We start from the raw sequence: 21902 nt of genomic DNA, 5'->3' as shown, positions 1-21902 counted from the left end.
TAGGACTGGCACCCATTTTCAGTACTAGTGTTCCAGGTGGCAGCTTGGCACTGTACCACCATTTAAGCTCCTGCTCTTAGTTTCCAAACATCCATCGTCACCCCTGCCCTAACCCATGCATTTGAAAACTGTCAAATCATGCTGTTTTCTTGCTTAAAATTCTTAAATTCAGACTCGGTTTGGTGGCGCAGTGACTAAGATCCTCGCCTTGCGTACCCCGGGATCCCATATGGTCGCCGGTTCTAATCCCGATGGCCCTGCTTCCCATCCAGCTCCCTGCTTGTGGCTTGGGACAGCAGTTGAGGATGGCCCAAATCCTTGGGACCCTGCACCTGTTTAGGTGACCCGGAAGAGGCTCCTGGATCCTGGCTTCGGATCGGCTCAGCTCCAGCCTTTGAGCTCACTTGAGGAGTGAATCATTGGAAGGAAGATCTTCCTTTCTGTTTATCCTCTTCTATGTATATCTGCCTTTCCAATAAAAATAAATAAATCTTTAAAAAAATCTTAAATTCATTGTGCTTAAAACAAAACCGCAACTCCACACTAGCTTACAAATCCTTAAGTGATTAGACTTCTTACCATATTCCACCAAAGCTGGCCTCTATTTTCTTTTTTATTAGCGCATAGGTGGCTGGGCCTTTTGTAGCAGCTCTTGCCACTATTGAAAACACCCTCCCCTCAGGTCTTCAGCTGGGGAACTTCTTTTAAAAACTTGGATATTAACTAAGATTTCCCTGATCAATTAAAATTAGTCCTTCCTGGGTCTCTTACTCATGTATCATTCCATTTCATTGTTTCCATCGCTGCTCCCATCCTCTGATACTGAAACGGTAGTTTCATGAAGATTTGCAGCTAGAGTGTCCTCCTCATGGTTATATAAAGTGCCATAGGAAGAGGGCCTTGCACAGGGTACTGTTGGGTTGGGCATGGCAGAAGTGACCCCACCACCCTGCCGAAATCACGTGGACACTTCAGCCAGGAGTGTTTGGAATGTGGAATACCCTAACCTTGTCCCTGCAGAAGGTCAATACCTGCCAGGACGAGTATCCAGCTACGTGCTATACGCATGCACAAATGGAGACGCTGTTGCCGTCTCGTCTCCCATCCCGGTTCCTAAGATGTATAAAAACCCTGGGTGGCCATTTCCCTCACAAGGTCATCCCGCAGTGTGAAAGTGGCCGGTCATACTCTCTCTCCTGACTGGTAATACACTCCCTGAACAAAAAGCCGCTCTTTCTCTCCCTCAATCTCTCTTTTTTTTTTTTTTTTTTTTTTAAGATTTATTTTATTTTTATTGGAAAGGCAGATATACAGAGAGGAGAGACAGGAAGATCTTCCATCCGATGATTCACTCCCCAAGTGAGCACAACAGCAGATGCTATGCCAATCCGAAGCCAGGAACCTCCTCCAGGTCTCCCATGCAGGTGCAGGGTCCCAAAGCTTTGGGCCATCCTCGACTGCTTTCCCGGGCCACAGGCAGGGAGCTGGATGGGAAGTGGGGCTGCCGGGATTAGAACTGGTGCCCATATGGGATCCCGGGGCGTGCAAGGCAAGGACCTTAACCACGCACCACCGCGCTTGGCCCCCTCAATCTCTTTTAAACTCAGATATCTCTGTGTGGCTTTTCACGTGTTGCATTGATCAAGATTTGAAAGATGGTCTCAGTGATGAGGGGCTTGTGCCGCAAAGGTTTCTTGACCCCAAACTACAAAACAGCAGGGTTTAAAAAAACAAAAACATAAACCGTGAACAGCTCAGAGGGGCTGAGCTAAATGGAACTACCTTAGAAATAAAACAATTACTAACTTTGAGCCTTTTGTTGATGAACCAAGTGAAACTCATTTTTCTCCTAGTCGTGTTTGAATGGCCTAGTCAGGGGTTCCAGCATTCCTGCCAAACAGGATGTGGTTCTCTTTGCTGGGTTAGTCACAAGGGTTGGGGGCTTGCCTCAGCTAAGATGGAGCCCCACTCAACAGGGAGCCCCTCATGTCAGCCCTGTTAATTCACAGGCCTCAGCTCAAACTTGGCTCGGCAGAGGCAGTTCCTGCATTTCTGCCCTCCATCATCATAGCATTTATCACTTATGGCTCCTTACTGTGCACAGTATCTCCTATTCTGTTACACACACCGAGAAGAAGCAGCCCTCGTGTGTTTTGTTTTGCTCACCTACTATCACCTTAGTGCTTAGCACCGTGCCAGACACATGGCGGCTGGTACTCAACCATCACTGCTGTGCCAGAAAATCAAGGTGCAGAGAGATGGCTACTGCACTGGCAGGAGAAGGGTGGAGAAGGATGGCGGAATTCTGGTAGGCCTCTCATGCAGTGAGACCACTGTTGCATCAATGAGGGGCACAGACCCATATCCCTCCCCGCCCCCAACAAGGGCCGAGGTAACCCCTGTCTTGGTTTCTGAGTCAAGGAGAGTTTAAAAGGGCCCCTTCCCCCTCTCTTCCGTGCTCTTCTTCCTCTGCAGCTCACTCCTTCATGTCTGTCCTTTCTGCTGCATGGGGAAGGGAAGCCCGTGACCGTGGTTCCCTGAAATAAAGGCCATCTAAATTCTTTTCATATATCTGGCTGAGTTATTCTTTCCCTGGTGGTTGGCAAATCTAACATTTTGGCAAGTGGCAAATCTAACAGAGAGGTGGTGCAGTCAGCTCAAGGTCACCGAACTGGACAAAGGGGCAGCCCAGACTACAAACCCGATGGTCTGCTTTGGCCTTCCCCTTTCTATGCCCTAGTTTTACCAGCTGTTGTTGTGCCCAGATTTTGAGATCCCCAGAAATCACCAGGAGTCTGAAGTCGATCCAAGTGCACAAGGATGGTTTATCCAAGCTCAGCACATCCAAACCTGGGTTCTTGGTTGAGAGTAGGCAGCTGGCTGACCAATACCCCTTACCACTGTGGCCCCAAACTGCACATTCATAGGGTTTTAATAGGGGCAGTCCACAATAGCTTGAAAAAGGGCAACTCAATAAGTCTGTAGGGCGAGGGGAAATAGCCCACATTCCCTACCTATCTCGGCTGGACAGCCCATGCCTCCAGCAACTAAGGGAAGCACCCACTTAATCATTTGGAGCCACCTGTGAGATGACCAGGCTCAGGTGGGCCTGGATTAGCAAGAATTGAGGCCCATCAGTGCTAAAGGTCACATAGGCTGCTAAAGGTCACATCGGCCGTTTTGCTTGCAAGCTCACAGTTTCTTAGTAGCAATAAGCCATGAACAAACGGTTGGGGTTTTGATACTGAGGTTCTTCACTGTAAAACAAAGGCACTTCAGGGTGACAGAGCTATATACATAAAGGTGATTTACACAGCGTCCAGCCCGTAGCGAGCGCTCTCAAACTGCCATGATTACTAACCAAAGCGCGTGACTGTTTCCAGCCTCTGCTGGCTGACTAGAGTGCGGTGGAAGAATGGAAGACCTCCAACCCCTGGAGTTGAAAGGCGCGCACTCTAAGACTCGCCGGTCGGCTTCTAGGAATGGGCGTCCTCCGAGTTTCTGTGCGCCGCTCTAGGAACAGGGTCTTCCGCTTCTCGGTGGCCTGCGGCCTCGCGCTTGCGCAGTGGGCGCGGCGAGGGCGGAGCGGCGAGCCGGACGCCGGGGCGCGGCGGCTGAGGGGTGCGGCGGAGCGGTGCCGGCCCTTGCAGGTAACCGCCCAGGGGCCGGCGGGGTGGGCCCGGCAGGCTTCAGGCTCGGCCCGGGGAGGCTGCCCTGGCGCTCGGCGGAGGTCGGGGCTGCGACCTAACCTGTCAGCCGGGACGGGACGCCTGTGGTGTTCTCCAAGTGCGGGCGGGGCGCGAGGCGGCCCCAGCCAGGTCAGCCCCGTACCTCCTCCGAGGGGCGGTGTCCTCGGGTCTTGAGACACCCTCAGCCCTGGCCGAAAGAACACCTGTTGTTGATCATTTGGGACTCAGGCCGAGTCCCAGTGGAGGGCTGCGCGCTCGGGACGTGGCTTTGGCTTGCTCTCCTCAGGACGGCGTCCCGGCTTCTCCCAGGGACTCCCTCCAGGTCTTAGAGCGAAGTTCTCCCTCCTGTAACTTGGATCATCTGGATCTGGTCAGAACGACAGCGAGCCACCCCGCTGGTCGGGGACGGTGGACAGCCACCCTTCCACCCTTCTCACACCTCTGGGCCCGCTGACCCAAGCTTTAATCGTTTGGGATTCTTCCCAAACCCGATTCCAAGAATACGTCCCCAAACAATGCAGTTGTGAAGTAATCCTAAATAATCCAGGGCTGTGCTAGTTGAGTAAATCCCTTAATTTTTCTCAGCCTCGGTTTTCTCATCTGAAAGAACAATGTGTAGTGCAAAAATATTTAGTGCTGCGCTGTCTAGCATGTAGCCCGTGTCTGATAATTTTTGAACACATCATTCTCAAGCACGATTTTCTTAGACTCAGATGCAAACTATACTATAATAAATATTTTGTATCAAACTTATGAGGAAATATATTTTTTACAGAAGTACTTATTTTTATTGTAAAGTCAGATATCTAGAGAGAATGAGAGACAGGAAGATAGTCCGTCCAATGATCCACTCCCCAAGTGACCGCAGTGGCCGGTGTTGGGCCGATCCGAAGCCAGGAGCCAGGAGCCTCTTCCTGGTCTCCCACGGGGGTGCTGGGTCCCAAGGCTTTGGGCCATCCTCTACTGCTTTCCCAGGCCATAAACAGGGAACTGGTGGGAGATGGAACAGCCAGGACAGAGCAGGCACCCTTATGGGATGCTGTCACATTCTGTAGGGTTTAGCCACTGAGCCATCCTGCAGGGCCCACGGAAGTATTAAAAATACAAAGCAGTAGAAGATGTGGCCTAAAACCTTGGTTCCTTGCACCCATGTGAGACCAGGAAAAAGTTCCTGGCTTCAGATCAGATCTGCTCAGCTCTGACCATTGTGGCCACTTGGGGAGTAAATCAGTGGGTCGAAGATCCTTCTCTGTCTCTCCTCTCTATAAATCTGACCTGCCTTTCTAATGAAAATGAAGAGAAGGAGATAAAGAAATGTTCCCTCTAGTGGTGTTCCCTCCACAGATGGCCACCAATGCCAAGGCAAGACCAGGCCAAAGGCAGGAGCCTCATCCAGGTCTTACATGTGGTGGCAGAGGCCCAGAGACTTGAGTCATTTTCTGCTGCTTCTCCCAGGCCATTAGCAGAGAGCTACAGTGGAGGTGGCGTAGCCCATATGGGCTGCAGGTATGGCGAGTGGCAGCTTTGCCCACAGTGCTACAATACCTGCCCCAGAAAGACTTTTTATTTATTGTTTTTATTGATGTTACTTAATACTGAGAATGATCAGTGAAGTGAATTTAGTGACCAACGGATGGTAGAGTTTGATAAAAATAATTTGAGAAGCAATAGGAGTATATGTCAGGAACTTCAGAAGTGTCAGTTATTTTACAAATGCGCTTCTGAAATGCGCTTTTCCCCTAGCAAATCATCATGCAGGAAATATGAAGAAGGGTAGCGGTGCTAGCAATATTTATGCTGGTGAAAGCAGTTGACAAGAAACTTTTACACATGAAAATAGAATACATAAATGAGTCCTCATAAAATTGTAAAATCTAATATCAATGTTTAGAAAAAGGCATAACATTAGCTAATTGCTGTTCAGTTCTGAAACTGTGGATGAGTCCTCCACCTGTTTTTAATTTTATAAACATTCCTCAAAATTATGTATCATTGTTTAGCAAAGAAACAACAAACAGAATCTAAAAGTACTACACATGAACTGGTTTTGATAAAATATGCCCGAGTGTGTCACCCTTTCAGAGATGAAAGGTGCTTTAATTGCCCCTGGTTTATTTATTTATTTTTTAAAGATTTATTTTATTTTTATTGGAAAGGCAGATATACAGAGAGGAGTCCGATGATTCACTCCCCAAGTGAGTGCAACGGTCGATGCTATGCCGATCCGAAGCCAGGAGCCTCTTCCGGGTCTCCCACACGGGTGCAGGGTCCCAAAGCCTTGGGCCATCCTCGAACTGCTTTCCCAGGCCACAGGCAGGGAGCTGGATGGGAAGTGGGATCCCGGCGTGCAAGGTGAGGACCTTAACCACTGTGCCACCGTGCTGGGTCCACCCCCTGGTTTATTTTTGCAGCCTGTATTTGCATCTTAAATCAGGCTCCCTGCTGAGCTTGCATGGTCTGCTGAGGCATCCAAAGCTTCAATCAACCATCTCTGTGACTTTGTGTTCCCCTTGTTTTGACCAGTGTTCCTACCAAGGTGAGAGCAAGGTTTCTGGTGGCAAGCTCCTGTGTAGCTTCCTGCCCTAAGCATTTACACATTCTTGCTAAAACAACCATTCCTGACAACTCAAGTAGGTTCCTAACATTCCAAGTAAGGTCGTTTTTTTTTGTTTTTTCTCAAATAGGTTGTAATAAGTCCTGACCAAAAATCTGTTCTTCTGTGAGCTGCTTCTTAAACTGAACGCGTAGCACCTTTAAAAGCAGTGAAAAAATTTATACATGGTACTCCTTTCACATCAGAATGTGAAGAAACTTTGTTTCCTAGGTATGCAAAGAAGCCTTTTCTTCCGGATGTCCTCGGAGAGAATATGGAGCAGCCTGGAGTTCTCCTCTGGGTGAAAGCAGACCCCTTTATAGTGGGTGCCTTGCAGACCCCCCCTCCCTCCAAGTTCAGTCTTCACTATCTCAGGAAGATATCCAGCTACGTGCGGACCCGCGCGGCCGAGGGGGCGTACCCCCGCCTCTCCTGGTCCACGTGGAGGCGCATTGCCTGTGGGAAGCTGCAGCTGCCCAAGGAGCTGGCGTGGCTGTACTTTGAAATATTTGATGGTCTTGTGGTGAAGACACCCGAAGAGCGCCTGGAGTGGTCTGAGCTTCTGTCCAACTGTACGTCTGAGGATGAGATTGAAAAGCAGAGAAGTCAGGTATGGTTGGGTGTATGTGTATGTGTTGGATTTAAAAAATAAGGCATCTGTGTTTTTTTGTTACAGATGTATGTAACTTGAGTCTTTAGGTTGATGACCATTATGATCCTGGAGTACATCTGAGTTGTAGCAGTTGCAGGCTGTTAGTATTTAACATATTTACTGAATTAGTCTTTCCTAACCAATGCTGATGCATCCAGTCCCAAAGCAGTCTCCTTATAGGATCCTTGTAATTGAGAGAGGGAACTGTTCTCATTGCCTTCAAGGATATTTTGGGATGAGTGTTAGGAATCATTGCTATTGCTATGGTCACAGTGGCTGGTTGTGTTTAAGTGAGCACCTGCTGTGTTCTGGGATTCAGAAATGGTTAGGACAGCCTGTCTGCCCTCACAGAGCTCAGAGCTGGGGAACAAAGCTGACTGGTAAAAACGTGCTATTTGCTCAGGTCATTTTCAGCCATAAATACGCATAAAGTACAGAAATGGAATAGAGAGTGATTGATTCTAGTGATTAGGAAAGATTTCACAAAGTCTTAATCAGCATGCTAATTGGGCATAGGCTATAGAAGCATTCACTTCAGTAACTCAGAGCAGTAATTTTATTTTATATTCATGTGGCAATGTCATTGTGCCTGGTGGGATGGATTTTTGGGATGCTGTTATCCACGTAATGACTCCCACATTTGCTTCTGGAGTTTGAAGAGGTTATTGATCAGCTTTGCTGCAAGAGAAAAATTCCAGTGGCTTAGTGATGAAAGCTTCTGTCTCAAACATTTTACATGCATGCTGCACTTCAGCTATGCTTCTTCCATGCTGTGGCTGGACCGTCTGCGTATTTTCCTTTGGGAACTGAGCAAAAGAAAACTTTGTAGGTCATGACTTCTTGTAACAGCAGGGAAGAGATACAGAACAGGTGGAAAGTCATAATGCCTTATATTTCTCCTATTAAATGCATATATGCAACTGAGTTTTGCGATAAGTATATACTGTGAAACCATCACCAACAGCAAGACCATGCATGTGCCTATTACCTTGCCCTATTTTTCTTTTCTTTTTTTTTTAAAGACTTATTTTTATATACAGAGAGGAGGAGAAACAGAGAGGAAAATCTTCCATCCAATGATTCACTCCCCAAGTGGTCACAGAGGCCAAAGCTGAGCTGATTCGAAGCCAGCAGTCTTTTTTTTTTTTAAAGATTTATTTTTATTATTTTTTATTGGAAAGGCGGATATACAGAGAGGAGAGACAGAGAGGAAGATCTTCCGTCCGATGATTCACTCCCCAAGTGAGCGCAACAGTCGATGCTATGCCGAACTGAAGCCAGGAGCCTCTTCCGGGTCTCCCACACGGGTGCAGGGTCCCAAAGCTTTGGGCCGTCCTCGACTGCCCTCCCAGGCCACAGGCAGGGAGCTGGAAGGGAAGCGGGGCTGCTGGGACAAGAACCGGCGCCCATATGGGATCCCGGGCGTGCAAGGCGAGGACTTAACCACTGCGCCACCGCGCAGGGCCCGAAGCCAGCAGTCTTTTCCAGGTTCCTAGGCGGGTGCAGGGTCTTGAGGCTTTGGACTGTCCTCAACTGCTTTTCCAGACCACAAGCAGGGATGGGACGTGGGGCCACCAGAATTAGAACCAACGCCCATGTGGGATCCCGGTGTGTGATTACTTTAGCTGCTAGGCTACCGTCTGGGCCCCTCTCCCTATTTTTCTTTTACCTTTTTTTTATAATTATTAACTCTTAACCTGAGTTCTGCTTTCTTAGAAATGCTTAACTATGCAGAACAGTACCATAAATTATGGTCACTGTGCTTTAAAGATTACCAGGTCTTAATTATCTTACATCACTGAATTATATACCCTTTACCATGACCTTTCCTTTTTTTTTTAAAAGACTATCATTTCCACGTATTTTTTTCTATATCTAGGGTAAAGGGAGAAGCCCCACCCAGTCTCCCACCCATCCCAGGTCCCTGATGTGGGGCATGCTCCAAGGGTCCTGCTCAAGAAGTTCCGATAGTTCAACAGTTCTGTATTCCTGCCAATCTCGCCACTCCAAGCACGAAGAAATTGCTGCAAAATCCACTGATTGACATAGTCCATCACAGAGTCTCCATTTGCCCAGTTTTTCACTGTCAACATATGGCTGGGGTAGTTGTTTGATTTGTTCTGTCCTTTGTCTTTTCATGGATAGGGATCTGAGTCTGGCAGTTTGTTTGAAGGGATCCCTAAAGAAACTTTATCTGAGGTGAACCCAGACCAGATTCTTTTTGTGTACTAGCAAGTACAGGGCCTGGCACAGTCCATTGCCCTGATCAGCTGGTGGTTGCAATTGCTAGGTTGGTTCTGTTTCCAGCCCTGGCTTCCACTGGAACCAATGGGTGTTGCAGTCCAGCCTGGTTCTGCCCAGCACATACTTGGCCCTCACGTAAACCAATGGGAGCTGCAGCCTAGTCGGAGTAACCCACAATAACCCCCACCCTGGTTTGCCCCCTGCCCTGGTTCCCGTGCTTGCCAGTATGTGCAGCAGACTAGTCCAGTCTGTCCCACATCCCCATTCAGCTCTCATACATGTACCATGACCTTTCCATCACTCCCCTTTGCCAGCCCTTGGTAGTCCCCATTCTACAGTGTTTCTATGAAATTCACTGTTTTAGATTCCATATGTAACTGAGTTCACATGAGATTCCATATGTAAATGAGTGTTTGTTTTTCTGTATCTGGCTCGTTTCACTTGGCAGAATTTCCTTCCTTTCATAGATTGAATACTGTTCTGTTATACATACCCCTTTACTCACACATTTTGTTGGTCTGTTCTGCAGTTGAGCAACATTTAGGTTGTTTCCTTATAGTGGCCATTGTTAGTGATGCAATGAACATGGGAGAACGGCTATGTCTTCAGGACCCTCATATTAGTTCCTTTTGATGTAGATGAAAGTAGGATTGCTGTATCATGTTAGATCCACTTTTAAATCTTTGAGGAATGTCCATACCATTTTTATTATAACCATGCCAGTTTGCATTCCCATCAAGAGTGTATCGGGTTCACTTTTTTTTCACTTATTTGATTTCATTTTATGAAATAGTTTCATAGGCTCTGAGATTCCCCCATCCCCTCCTGATTCCCCCCCTCATGATGGATTCCTCCACATTGTTGCAGTAGTAGTTCAAATCCAGTCATGGTTCCTTCATTGCAAGTATGTACATGTATTGGGTTCACTTTTTGCTACATCTTTGTCAACAGTTTTTAAATCTTGTTTGTTTTTTTTTTAAATGATAGCCTTCTTAGCAATGCATTCCCTTGATCATTACTGATATTAAGGACCTTTTTATATACTTGAAGATATATACTTTATTTGCTTATCTTCTTTAGAGACATGTTTATTTAGGTCTTGGCCTAAGTTTTCTTTTGAGTTGTAGGAGTTTGTTATGTGTTTTTCATACTAGCCTCATGTCAGTGGTATGGTTTGCAAGCATTTTCTCTCATTTGATAGATTGCTTTTCATTTTGTTGAAAAGCTGAATGTTTTGTTTATATACAGAAACTTTTAAAAGTTGCTATAATCCCACTTTCTTAGTTTTGCTTTTGTTGCCTGTGTTTCACCCAGATCCATTTTCATAGAAGAAAATAGAAATGCAGAAAAGTTAATAAACCTGTCATACAGCAAGTAGCTACTCTTTTAAAAAAAAATTTATTTATTTTTATTGGAAAGTCATATACAGAGAGGAGAAGAGAGAGAGAGAGAGAGAGAGAAAGAGAGAGAGAGAGAGAGAAAGATTTTCTGTCTGTTGATTCACTCCCCAAGTGGCTGCAATGGCCAGAGCTGAGCAGATCCAAAGGCAAGAGCTTCTTCCAGGTCTCCCACACAGGTGCAGGGTCCCAAGGCTTTGGGCTGTCCTCAACTGCTTTCCCAGGCTACAGGCATGAAGCTGGATGGGAAGCGGGGCTGCTGGGATTAGAATTAGCGCCCATTTGGGATCCCAGCACATTCAAGGCGAGGACTTTAGCCACTAGGCTACTACACTGGGCCCCAGTAGCTACTCTTAAAGCTTCAAATCATCCATCAAAATAGCCATTATAGGCAGAAATTCAATGAAGGCTAGGTTTCTAGTTTATTTTCTCTTTATAGAAGAAAGTCCTATGGGATGGAATGAGGAAATCTTATGGGATGAAATGAGGCAAGTGGTCTTATAAGACTAGATTTGGGGGAAGTTATAATTTTGGGAATAAGTCTAGAGTTGCCCAGTGTTCCAGAGATTAACTTATCCATCTGACAGATATAAGGCAGATCCACCTGAACACCTCTGGGTTGACATAAGCAATGTTAAGTAACGAATATGTGAAGTGAATGAGCTGCGGAATCTGTCCTTAAGGAACTCGGAGTCTTTGCAGTGAGAAGACAGAACAGCAAACAACCACCGTTCACAGTACAAGACTCACAGCAGAGAACTGGGAAGATGTTGTGTGAGCATCAAACAACTAGCATCAAACAGCTAGCTGTGGGGGGTTCCCCTGCCGGGCCGGATCCAAGGCTGGGAACTCAGGCCAAAGCCACTGCTGAAAGGCAGTGACTAAGTCCATGGCTTTGGGTGGCTAGTACACCAATTTGTGCCAGGCTCTGCCTGCTGGCTGCCCAGCAGCGAGCTTTGGGGTTTTTAGGATATGAAATTGCTGCTTAGGGACTCCTATGAATAAGGCCAGCTTTAGTGTATGTGAGAGATGAATTCTGGGTGAATCCCAGTTACAGGGTCCTGAAATTTTCAGGTAAGCTTGGGGACTGAGACTGATGGTTTGGAGGGGAGTGTCCATAAGATTTATTTGGGCCAGACTGAATCACCTGCCAAATTAGGAATCCTGAGATGGGCTATGAGCATAGAGCATAACTGACTGCCACACACCAGTCAACACCAGAGTTATGGATAGGGGCCTGTCTAGCAGAGCACCATTACTTGACTGGGTGGTGGAATAGTGGACTTGTCACATTCAGCAGGGTCAAGACAATAACTAGCACGTGAGAGAATTTGGTCCAGGGCCAAACTCTGTAGGGGTAGTGTGGGCCTAACACTGTGGAAATACAAGTCCCGCAGGTTAGCTCACGAGCTGGAGTGGTGAGGGGCTAAGCTAGGAGTGGCCATGGCACCTGTCATCACTTATGGGTAAAGGAACCAATGGCAATCTGGGCAGGTCAAGGCAGCATGACCCGAAGGAGCATCCTAAAACAGGATGTGGGGTGGGCCGAGCTGCAACTGGAAGGGGACAGACTGAGCAGGGCCAAGCAAACTTCAACTCACAAAAAAGAATAGAAGTCAGGATGGAGCATATGTCATACTGAACTAGGCTCTCACACCAACTGGTCTGCAGCAGGCAGGGATACTATGTCATAGCATTAAAGGCAAAGGTTGAGACAGGTGAGAGGAATGAACACCTGTAGGCCTCATGTGAACTAGATTGGGTAAGGGCCTGATTGAACTAACTGTACAGATTGGTGCAAGCAAAATTAGAGTGAGTGACGGTTGGTTGGGCTTTGCCACTTCATCAGATGGCAGAGAGAGGCAAAGGGGGCAGATTCTGTTGAGTTAAATGCCAGAACTACCTGGAGAGTGCACAATCCAGAAGTTGGAGTGGCCTAATAGGGAGATAGTGGGCACCTCCCTCGTGGGTAACCACTCCCACTGGAGAGCATGAAAACCAGGAATGGGGCAGGGGTAGCTAAATAGAAAGGCACCTGCCAGTATGTGTGTGGGCAGGATATTAGGCTGGTTGGGTCAAACTAGACTTCAGTGCCCATTGACAAGTACCAGAGCTTAATGGAATGTGGGACAGACTGAACAAGCCTGCGGTACATACTGGCATGCATGGGAACTAGGGAAGGGGGCATGTCTGGTGGGGGTTATAGGGAGTCGCCCCAACTAGGCTGCAGCTCCCACTGGTTTGCATGAGGACCGAGTATGAAGTGGGTAGGATCGAGCTGGAGTACAATACCCATTGGTTCAGGTGGATGACAGGGCTGGAAACAGAACTGACCCAGTGGAGACTGGTCACATTAGGCAGGGCCATGACATTAACAAGCACGCTAGAGAACCATATCCAGGGGAAGATCCTGTGGGGGATGTGTGGGCCAAACCCTGTGGAAATTCTAGCCCTACGGGTTAGTTTAAGAGATGGAGTCGTGATGGACTAGACTGGGTGTGACCAAGGAGCCTGCCATCAGTCACAGATTAAAGAACCGACAGTAGTATGGACTGGTCAAGGCCATAGCACCTGAATGTGCATCCTGAATAGGGTGTGGGGTGGGCCGGGCTGCAATGTTCACCAGCTCATGCAAGGCCAAAAGGAAGGCCAGGCTATGGCACACACTGGCCTAAAACTCAATGGCATGTATGAGAACTAGGTCTGGGAGGGGATCAAGTGGAGAGAAACTTGGGAAACTTCCCTGGCGAGTCATAGCTCCCACTGGTGAACATGTGACCCAGACCTGGGGGTTGGACAAGCTGGGCAAAGTAGCTCTAATGGCTGGTCAGGGTGTGAAATGGCAATGGAACGGGCGTACTAGGCAGAACTGAGCAAACCTTAGCCCATAAGTAAAATTAGAAACCAGCATGGAGCACAAGACATGCCCAGCTAGGTTCTTGCACCTACTGGTCTGTGTGAGCCAGGGACGCTAAGCCACAGTGTCTGAGGCAGGGGTCGGGACAGGTGAGGGGCTGTGCCAAGCTGAGTCAGAGCAACCACTGGCATGCAGGTGATCTATGGCTGGGAACAGCTCCGGTTGGGGAGCTAAGGGGACACCCTAGCTGAGTAGAGGTTCCCACTAAGAGGCGCATGGGCTGGAATGGGGGCTGCCTTCTGATCAGGATACGGCTGTAGTCTCCCTTGGTACGAGTGTAGACTGAGACTGGATGCACCAGGCCGGGCCAGACTGCAACACCGTGTGGTGTCCTGGAGGACCAGGGTAGATGTGAGATGGACTAGGCTAGGTCTCAAACCCTACTGAGCCATGTATGAGCTGTATGTGGGTATGGACGAGCCATGGCTGGGCTGAAATATCCAACAGTAAGAACCAGAATGGATTGAAGGCCAGTCAGGAAAGGCCACTGTTCCGGCTAGGACAGGACGTGAACTGAGTAGGTCTGGCTCATGGACCTCCTGGTATGCGCAATATCTGGCAATGGGAGAGGTTCTGATGGAGGAGCCTGGGCAACTCCTCTGGCAGGACACAGATCCGGAAGGTAAGCTCAAGAAGCAAGAAAGGAAACAGCCCAGAACAGGCCATGGAAAGTTTCCCACTGGCATACGTTTGGCATAGGTCAGGGGCAGACCAGGCTGAATCAGTTCACGTCATCCACTGGCAAATCCGAACACCAAAACAGAGTGTAGGTTGAGCCAAGTTCGGTTGCGACAAAAACAGTGAGTATGGAATGCCAAGGTGAGGTTGCCTGTCCCAGATGTGACTGCAGTGCCTAACAGCAAACGTGAGAACAAGGAAGGGAGTGGGCAGGGCCGGCAGGAGGAATAAGGGGTGGTTCCCTTGCTGGACAACCACTCCCACTGGAGAGTGTGGACTGGGATGGGGGTAGACTGGATTAAGCAGGGCTACAACACCTGTGTACCTCATGTGGACTAGATCAGGGAAAAGCCTGCTGAGCTGATTATTCCTACTGGTACAAACATAAGTTAGAGTGGGTGAGGGTTGTTTGGGCTTAGCCATAGCATCAGCTGGCAGAATCTGGCACTGGGGGCTAGTTCTGTCAAGTCAAATGCCAGAACCACCTGGAAAGTGCATAATCCGGGAGTGAGAGAGACCTGGGAGGGAAATAGTGGGCTCCTCCCTCTTGGGTTACCACTCCCATGGGAGGGCATGAAAACTAGGACGGGACGGGGTGGCTAGACAGAGAGGCACTCAACAACATCCGTGAGGGCTGGATAGTTGAGCTGGTTAGCTGGAACTGGGCTTTGATACCCATTGACATGTATGAGAGCAGAAGGGAATGTGGGACAGACTGGACTAGTCTGCTGCACGTACTGGCAAACCAGGGCGGAGGGCAGGCCTGGTGGGGGGTATTGCAGGTCGCTTTGACTAGCAGCCCCCACTGGTTTATGTGAGGGCCGAGTGTGTGCTGGGCAGAACCAGACTGGACTGCAACACCCATTGATTCCAGTGGAAGCCAGGGCTGGAAACAGAACCAATCCAGCAATTGCTACCACCAGCTGATCAGGGCAATGGACTGTGCCGGGCCCTGTACTTGCTAGTACACAAAAAGAACCTGGTCTGGGTTCACCTCAGATAAAGTTTCTTTGGGGATTCCCCCAACCGAACTGCTGAACTCAGAACCCTGACCATAAAATAACAGAGGACAGAACAAATCAATCAACCACCTCAGCTATATGTTAACAGTGAAAAACTGAGTAAATGGAGACTGTGATGGACTATGTCAATCAGTGGATTTTGCAGCCATACCCATTAGGGCCTCAGAATCCTCTTTTCTATTTTTTGCCTGGGGAAAGAATTTGTATTGGCCAAACTTAAAATTGGTAAATATAAGTTTACCACACTCTATTGACTGTAACTCAGTTATACTGCATCCAACCAGAAGGGACCCTGGGAAATGCCATCTAATTTTGTGTCCTGGAGAAGGGAAAAGGCATAGAGTTATCACCCACCTTGTCTCTGCGTGGTAGGTAATGTCTAAGCAAACCTTTAGAAGTTGAAATTTGTCATACAAAGAGAGGAAGGATATTACTGTTTTTCATTCATCAGAGATAGTTGCTTCAAAGAGTGGAATTAAAATTTTTTGTTGTTGTTTGTTCCAGAAAATTAAAGTCAATGCGTAGTTCTTTTCATAATACGATTTTTTTCTAGTGCCTGGCATGATGGCCTAGTGGCTAAATCCTTGCCTTCCATGTGCCAGGATCCTGTATGCATGCTGGTTTGTGTCCTGGGTTTTCCACTTCCCACCCAGCTCCCTGCTTGTGGCCTGGGAAAGCAGTAGAGGATAGCCTGGGGCCTTGGAATTCTTTACCCGTGTGGGAGACCCTGAAGAAGTTTCTGGCTTCAGATCAGCTCAGCTCAGACTGTTGTAGCCACTTGTGGGTGTGAACCAGTGGCTGGAAGATCTTTCTCCTCTCTGTAAATGTGACTTTCCACTTTAAAAAAAAAAAAAACTAAACAACAACAACAAAAAACCTTTAAGAAACAAAAATTAAGGATCCAGGGCTGTGGCCTAGCAGCTGAAGTCCTTGCCTTGAATATGCTGTGATCCCGCATGGGCACTGGTTCTAATCCTGGTAGCCCTACTTCCCATCCAGCTTCCTGCTTGTGGCCTGGGAAAGCAGTTGAGGGCAGCCCAAAGTCTTGGGACCCTGCACCCGTGTGGGAGACCCAGAAAAGGCTCCGGGTTCCTGGCTTTGGATCAGGGCAGCTCTGGCCTTTGCGGTCACTTGGGGAGTGAATCATCAGATCGAAGGTCTTCCTCTCTATCTCTCCTTCTCTCTGTATGTATCTGACTTTTCAATAAAAATAAATACATCTTTAAAACAAATTAAATGTAGGGAATTAACATGGGTGAAAAAAAAGAATTCCAGCAGATTACGTATTGCATGATTCTGTTTCTACAATATTCTTTTTCTTTCTTTCTTTCTTTCTTCTTTTTTTTAAGATTTATTTTTATTATTTTTTTATTGGAAAGGCGGATATACAGAGAGGAGAGACAGAGAGGAAGATCTTCCGTCCGATGATTCACTCCCCAAGTGAGCGCAACGGGCCGATACTATGCCGATCCGAAGCCAGGAGCCTCTTCCGGGTCTCCCACGCGGTGCAGGTTCCCAAAGCTTTGGGCCGTCCTCGACTGCTTTCCCAGGCCACAGGCAGGGAGCTGGAAGGGAAGTGGGGCTGCTGGGATTAGAACCGGCGCCCATATGGGATCCCGGGCGTGCAAGGTGAGGACCTTTAACCACTTGCGCCACCGCGCAGGGCCCCTTTCTTTCTTTTTTTAAGATTTATTTTTATTTGTTGGAAAGACAAAGTTGCAGGGAGAAAAGGAAAGACAAAAAGAGAGATTTTTTCCATTTGCTGGTTCACTCCCCAAATTATTGAAGAGCCAGAGCAGGGCTGTTAAGTAGAAGCCAAGAGCCAGGAGCTTCTTTTGGGTCTCCTTGTGGGTGTGGGGGCCCAAGGACTGTGACGATCCTCCACGGCTCTCCCAGACCATCACAAGGAAGTGGAGCAGCCAAGACTCGAACCAGTGCTCATATGGGATGCTGGTGCCACAGAGGCTTAGTCAATGCCACTAAACTGACTACTCTGTAATATTTTTTCTTATTTAAAAATTATTATATTTATATTTATTTATATTGGAAAGGCAGATCACATTTATGGAGATAAGGAGAAATGTGAGAAAGATCTGTCTGCTGGTTCACTCCCCAAATGAATGCAATGGCTGGAGCTCAGCTGATTCAAAGTCAGGAGCTTATTCTGGCTCTCCTACATGAGTGAGGGTCCCAAGGCTTGGGTTCATCCTCTGCGGCTTTCCCAGGCCATAAGCAGGGAGCTGGAAGGGAAGTTGTGCAGCTGGGACCCAAACTGGTATCCGCATGGCATCCTGGCATTTGCAAGGTTTGATTTTAGCCATTGAGCCATTATGCGGGGCCTTTACAATTATTTTTATTATTTTCCATGGTACATTTTTTTAGGTATAGGGATTCCCCATTTCTCTCTCCCCATTTTCCTTTTCTACCATTTCCCCCCATATTTTCACAACACTATAGTCCTTCAGTAAGTTACAAGTCTGATATTCTGCTATTTATGAACATCATGGAATTGTAGCTATAGATAAAGAAAACATGGAATCATATTTCCAAGATATATTTAACTGTTTCAGCAGGAATTCTTTCGTTTGGGAGTAGAGATGCCTGTTACGATGTGGCATCATATGCTAGCCTGGTATGCTAGTCTCCATTGTACAGTTCATCTAAGAGAACGTGTGTATATATTTGTTCACCTGTATATCTATTTGTTATGTGTTTTGCATGAGTCTTGCCTTATATCAGTGTGAACATGTGATGTTTGTCCTGTGGGAGCGGCTTATTTCATTGAGTATAATAGTCTCTAGTTTTGTTGCAAATGGTAGAATTCCATTCTTTTTGATGGCTGAGTAGTATTCCATGGAGTAGATGTAACACAGTTTGTGTATGCGTTCCTCCGATGGGCATCTCAGTGGTTTCTGTGTCTTCACTATTGTGGATTGTGCTGTTGTAAATATAGGGTTGCATGTCACTTTCTCATATTCAGATTTCACTTCATGTGGATATATTCCCAGGAGTGAAATAGCTGGGTCGTATGGGGTTTTATTTTGTTTTTTGAAAATTTCTCAATGTCTTTATCAGCTAATTCTGAAATTGAAATATCCTTTTGATCCTTTTTTGGGGATTGTGAAGTCATATACAGAGAGGAGGAGAGACAGAGAAGAAGCTCTTTTGTTCTATGGTTCACTCCCCAAGCAGCTGCAACAGCTGGACCTGAGCCAATCTGAAGCCAGGAGCCAGGAGCTCTTCAAGTTCTCCCACGCGGGTGCAGGGTGCCAAGACTTTGGGCCGTTCTCGACTGCTTTCCTAGGCCACAGGCAGGGAGCTGGATGGGAAACGGAGCTGCTGGGATTAGAACTGGCAACCATATGGGATACCAGCGCGTGCAAGGCGAGGACTTGAACTACTATGCTATCGCACCGGGCCCAGTAACTTTTTTCTTTGTGCCTGTGCCTATTCTTTTGCGCTTGGCCGTTGCAGTTCAGATTAATGGCCTTTTGTCCTAGGGACTGATTTTTAAGCTGTGATGTCCATAGGTTTACAGGTTGACTTTACTGATCCTGTTTAGTGCCAATTCTCCTTTTATTCTCCCACCAATCCCTCCTACAGGTTCCAGACCTGGGTTCCTGTGCTGTGCTTCTGCAGTGGCTTGCTCCACCATGGTGCCCGGCTCATCTCACTCTGCCCTCTGTGATTCTGTGTGGTGGCTGCACTGTTCTCTGCTCAGCCCTTCTGCCGTTCATAGGCCCGGCAGTGCCTTGGATCAGGGAGACACAGCTGTGTCTTTAACTGGATCACAGGGCTGTCAGTTACCCCATGCCTGATGGTGACACATGAATTTTTTTTCCTCTTCTTGCTGGTACCTGCTAGCAGCTGGTCTAGGGGTAACCTGTACCTTTTTTTGGATAGAATGTGTGGGATGCTGAGTAGGTATGATTTTCCTGGTGGAATCAACAAAATGTGTTGAGCCGGAAGTGGGTTCTCCCTGGGCATAGAGCGTGTGCCCCTGGCTGTTATACCCCCTCAGGGGATTTGCTGCAGTTCTGAAAATGCTGCCCCATGTGCCACTTGTGCTGCTTTTTGGGAGACTGGATTTTGAACTTCACCTCACACCCACACATGTCTACAAGGACTCTATTGCTCTGTTTCCGCTTGTGTTCAGACTAAAAATATGATTAGGACTCATAGTTCTGGGGCTTGATTCTCCTCCTGTGTTTCTAGGGCGCTCCCCCCCCGCCTGTCACTGGTGGAGTTCTGATGGCTGTGGGGTAGCCGTTCACAGCAGCGCCGCTCTGCTGTCTCTGCCGTTCGTCTGCCCACTCACGTTAGGAAGGATTGTGCCCTCTCTACTTCTCCTCTGCTAATCCTTCTCCATCCACTCTAGTGTGCCCTCATGTTTCCCACCGTCTTGCTCTTATAATACTTTTGAAAATAAAATTGTGGAGCTGGAGGACAGCTAAGTGGTTGTTAGAGGCTAAGGAAGTGCTATAGGTGGCGGGAAAGAGAGTACAGCTGTAAAAGGGCAGTGTGTTGATAGAAATGTTCTTTGTCTTGACTATATTGGTGTCAGTAGCATAGTTTAACATTGCACTATAGTGTTTGCAGCGGGGTAGACTGGGTAAAGGGCATATGGCACCTGTCTATTATTTAATAATGTGCATGTGATTCTACAGTTACTTCATAAAGTTTAAGAATGTAAAAATCCGTGGGTTTGGGCATCCATACTGACAGTTAATTGAATAGTTTTGTGTGATCCTGAGAATTTTTTTTTTTTTAATGTCTTAAGTGATGGTAATTCATTCATCTAGGTTGGGAATTGGGATCAGTGTAGCTATTAACTGATACATCATCTGACTTTTTTTTTTTTTTTTGCCTCTCCTGTATTTGTATAATCTTGATCCTCAAACCACAATCTCCCTCAAATAAAAATGCATAGATCAGGCCACCGTAATTTAAGAATTTAATAGGAGCTGGTGCTGTGACAAAGTGGCTAAAGCTACCACCTGTGACACTGGTATCACATATGGGAGTCAGTTCAAGTCCTGACTGTTCCCCTTCTGATCCAGTCCCTTCTGATGTGCCTGGGAAAGGTCCTGCACCCACATGGGAGAGCTGGCTCCTGGCTCGGCTCCTATCTAGCCAGCACTGACTGTTCATAGCCATCTAGGGTATAATTAGTGCATGGAAGCTTCTCTTTGCCTTTCAAATGAATAAATATATCTTTTTTGGGGCCCAGCGGCGTGGCCTAGCGGCTTAAGTCCTCGTCTTGAACGCGCCCGGATCCCATATGGGCACTGGTTCTATTCCCGGCAGCTCCACCTCCCATCCACCTCCCTGCTTGTGGCCTGGGAAAGCAGTCGAGCACAGCCCAAAGCCTTTGGACCCTGCACCCACGTGGGAGACCTGGAAGAAGTTCCTGGTTCCTGACTTCGGATTGGCACAGCATCAGCCGTTGCGCTCACTTGGGGAGTGAATCATCGGATGGAAGATCTTCCTCTCTGTCTCTCTTCCTCTCTGTATATCTGACTTTCCAATAAATAAATAAATCTTTAAAAAAATGAATAAATACATCTCTTTAGAAAAAGATTTGAAGCCAGAAGCCAGCAGTCTCATCCAGGTCTCCCATGGACTTTCAGGGGCCCAAGGACTTGGGCTATCCTCTGCTGCTTTCCCAGGCCAAAGCAGGGAACAGGATGGGAAGTGGAGCAGCCAGGACTTGGCCTGGTGCTCATCTGGGATCCTGGTGTGTGCAAGGTGAGGACTTTAGCTGCTAGGCTACCATCCAGACCCTGAAATATTATACTTTAAGAAGGTTTGTACTTCATCCTCCCCTTCAGTTTTTAGAGAATTGTATCTATGGTCATGGAGGATAACACAGCTTTCCGAGAAGGCATTTTTGATTGCTGTTGCATTAGTTTTAGAAACTCTTATATCTGGATAGCAGAGACATACATATCAGATGCTAGCAATGTTTCTAAATGTGTTCTTCAGGATCAACAAACTTGTAAATTTATTTACAGTGTCTAATTAGTTGTAAAATGGTGATGGGTACTGTTTGAAAAGATGTGTCAATCCCTTATTTTTCTTTGCGGACAGCTCTCAGTGGACACCTTGCAGTTCCTGCTCTTCCTATACATTCAGCAACTAAACAAGGTCTCCCTGAGGACATCTCTGATTGGGGAAGAATGGCCTAGTCCCAGAAACAGAGCTCAGTCTCCTGACCCGACTGAAAAACCAAATTGTCATAATAAGGTACTGTTTATATCTGACCTGTTTGTCTGAAAGGGACAATCTGTGAGGGGAATGGTTCACCTCATTAAAAATTAAGTTGAGATTCTGGCACAAAAGCCTAGTGGCTAAAGTCCTTGCCTCACATACATCAGAATCTCAGATGGGGGCTGGTTCGTGTCCAGCTGGCCCAGCTTTCCATCCAGCTCCTTGCTTGTGACCTGGGAAAGCAGTTGGGGATAGCCCAGAGCCTTGGGACCCTGCACCCACATAGGAGAGCCAAAAGAAGCTCCTGGCTCCTGGCTACTTGAGGAATGAGTCATTGGAGAGAAGATCTTCCTGTCTCTCCTCTCTGTGTATGTGACTTTCCAGTAAAAATAAAAATAAATCTTTGCAAAAAATTACATCGAGGCAGGAATGTAGCCTTGCACCCGAATGAGGGTTTTCTAGTCTTCAGACTATGTAAGGTTTATGAAATCATTTTACCT

General features: G+C 47.2%; 1 protein-coding gene across 2 annotated transcripts in view; it reads left to right on the top strand.

The window, feature by feature from the left end:
* The first annotated feature begins 3585 nt into the window (after nucleotides 1-3585).
* Nucleotides 3586-21902, top strand: part of TBCCD1 (TBCC domain containing 1) — a 36195-nt gene continuing 17878 nt past the window's right edge. The window contains exons 1-3 of one of the 2 annotated variants that reach the window (XM_041002864.1): nucleotides 3586-3650; nucleotides 6514-6892; nucleotides 21283-21438. In XM_041002864.1, the coding sequence (XP_040858798.1) occupies nucleotides 6557-6892; nucleotides 21283-21438 (492 nt within the window). In that variant the 5' untranslated portion in view covers nucleotides 3586-3650; nucleotides 6514-6556. Of the gene's footprint in view, nucleotides 3651-6269; nucleotides 6893-21282; nucleotides 21439-21902 lie in introns of those variants that run through there. The other variant, XM_041002865.1, reaches the window with a different exon arrangement.

This window comes from Ochotona curzoniae, unplaced genomic scaffold (genome assembly GCF_017591425.1).
Source record: "Ochotona curzoniae isolate NIBS_2020 unplaced genomic scaffold, NIBS_Ocur_1.0 scaffold_2587, whole genome shotgun sequence".
Taxonomy (NCBI): Eukaryota; Metazoa; Chordata; class Mammalia; order Lagomorpha; family Ochotonidae; genus Ochotona; species Ochotona curzoniae.
Note: the sequence above shows the minus strand (reverse complement) of the source record. Positions and strands in the feature narration are given on the sequence as shown.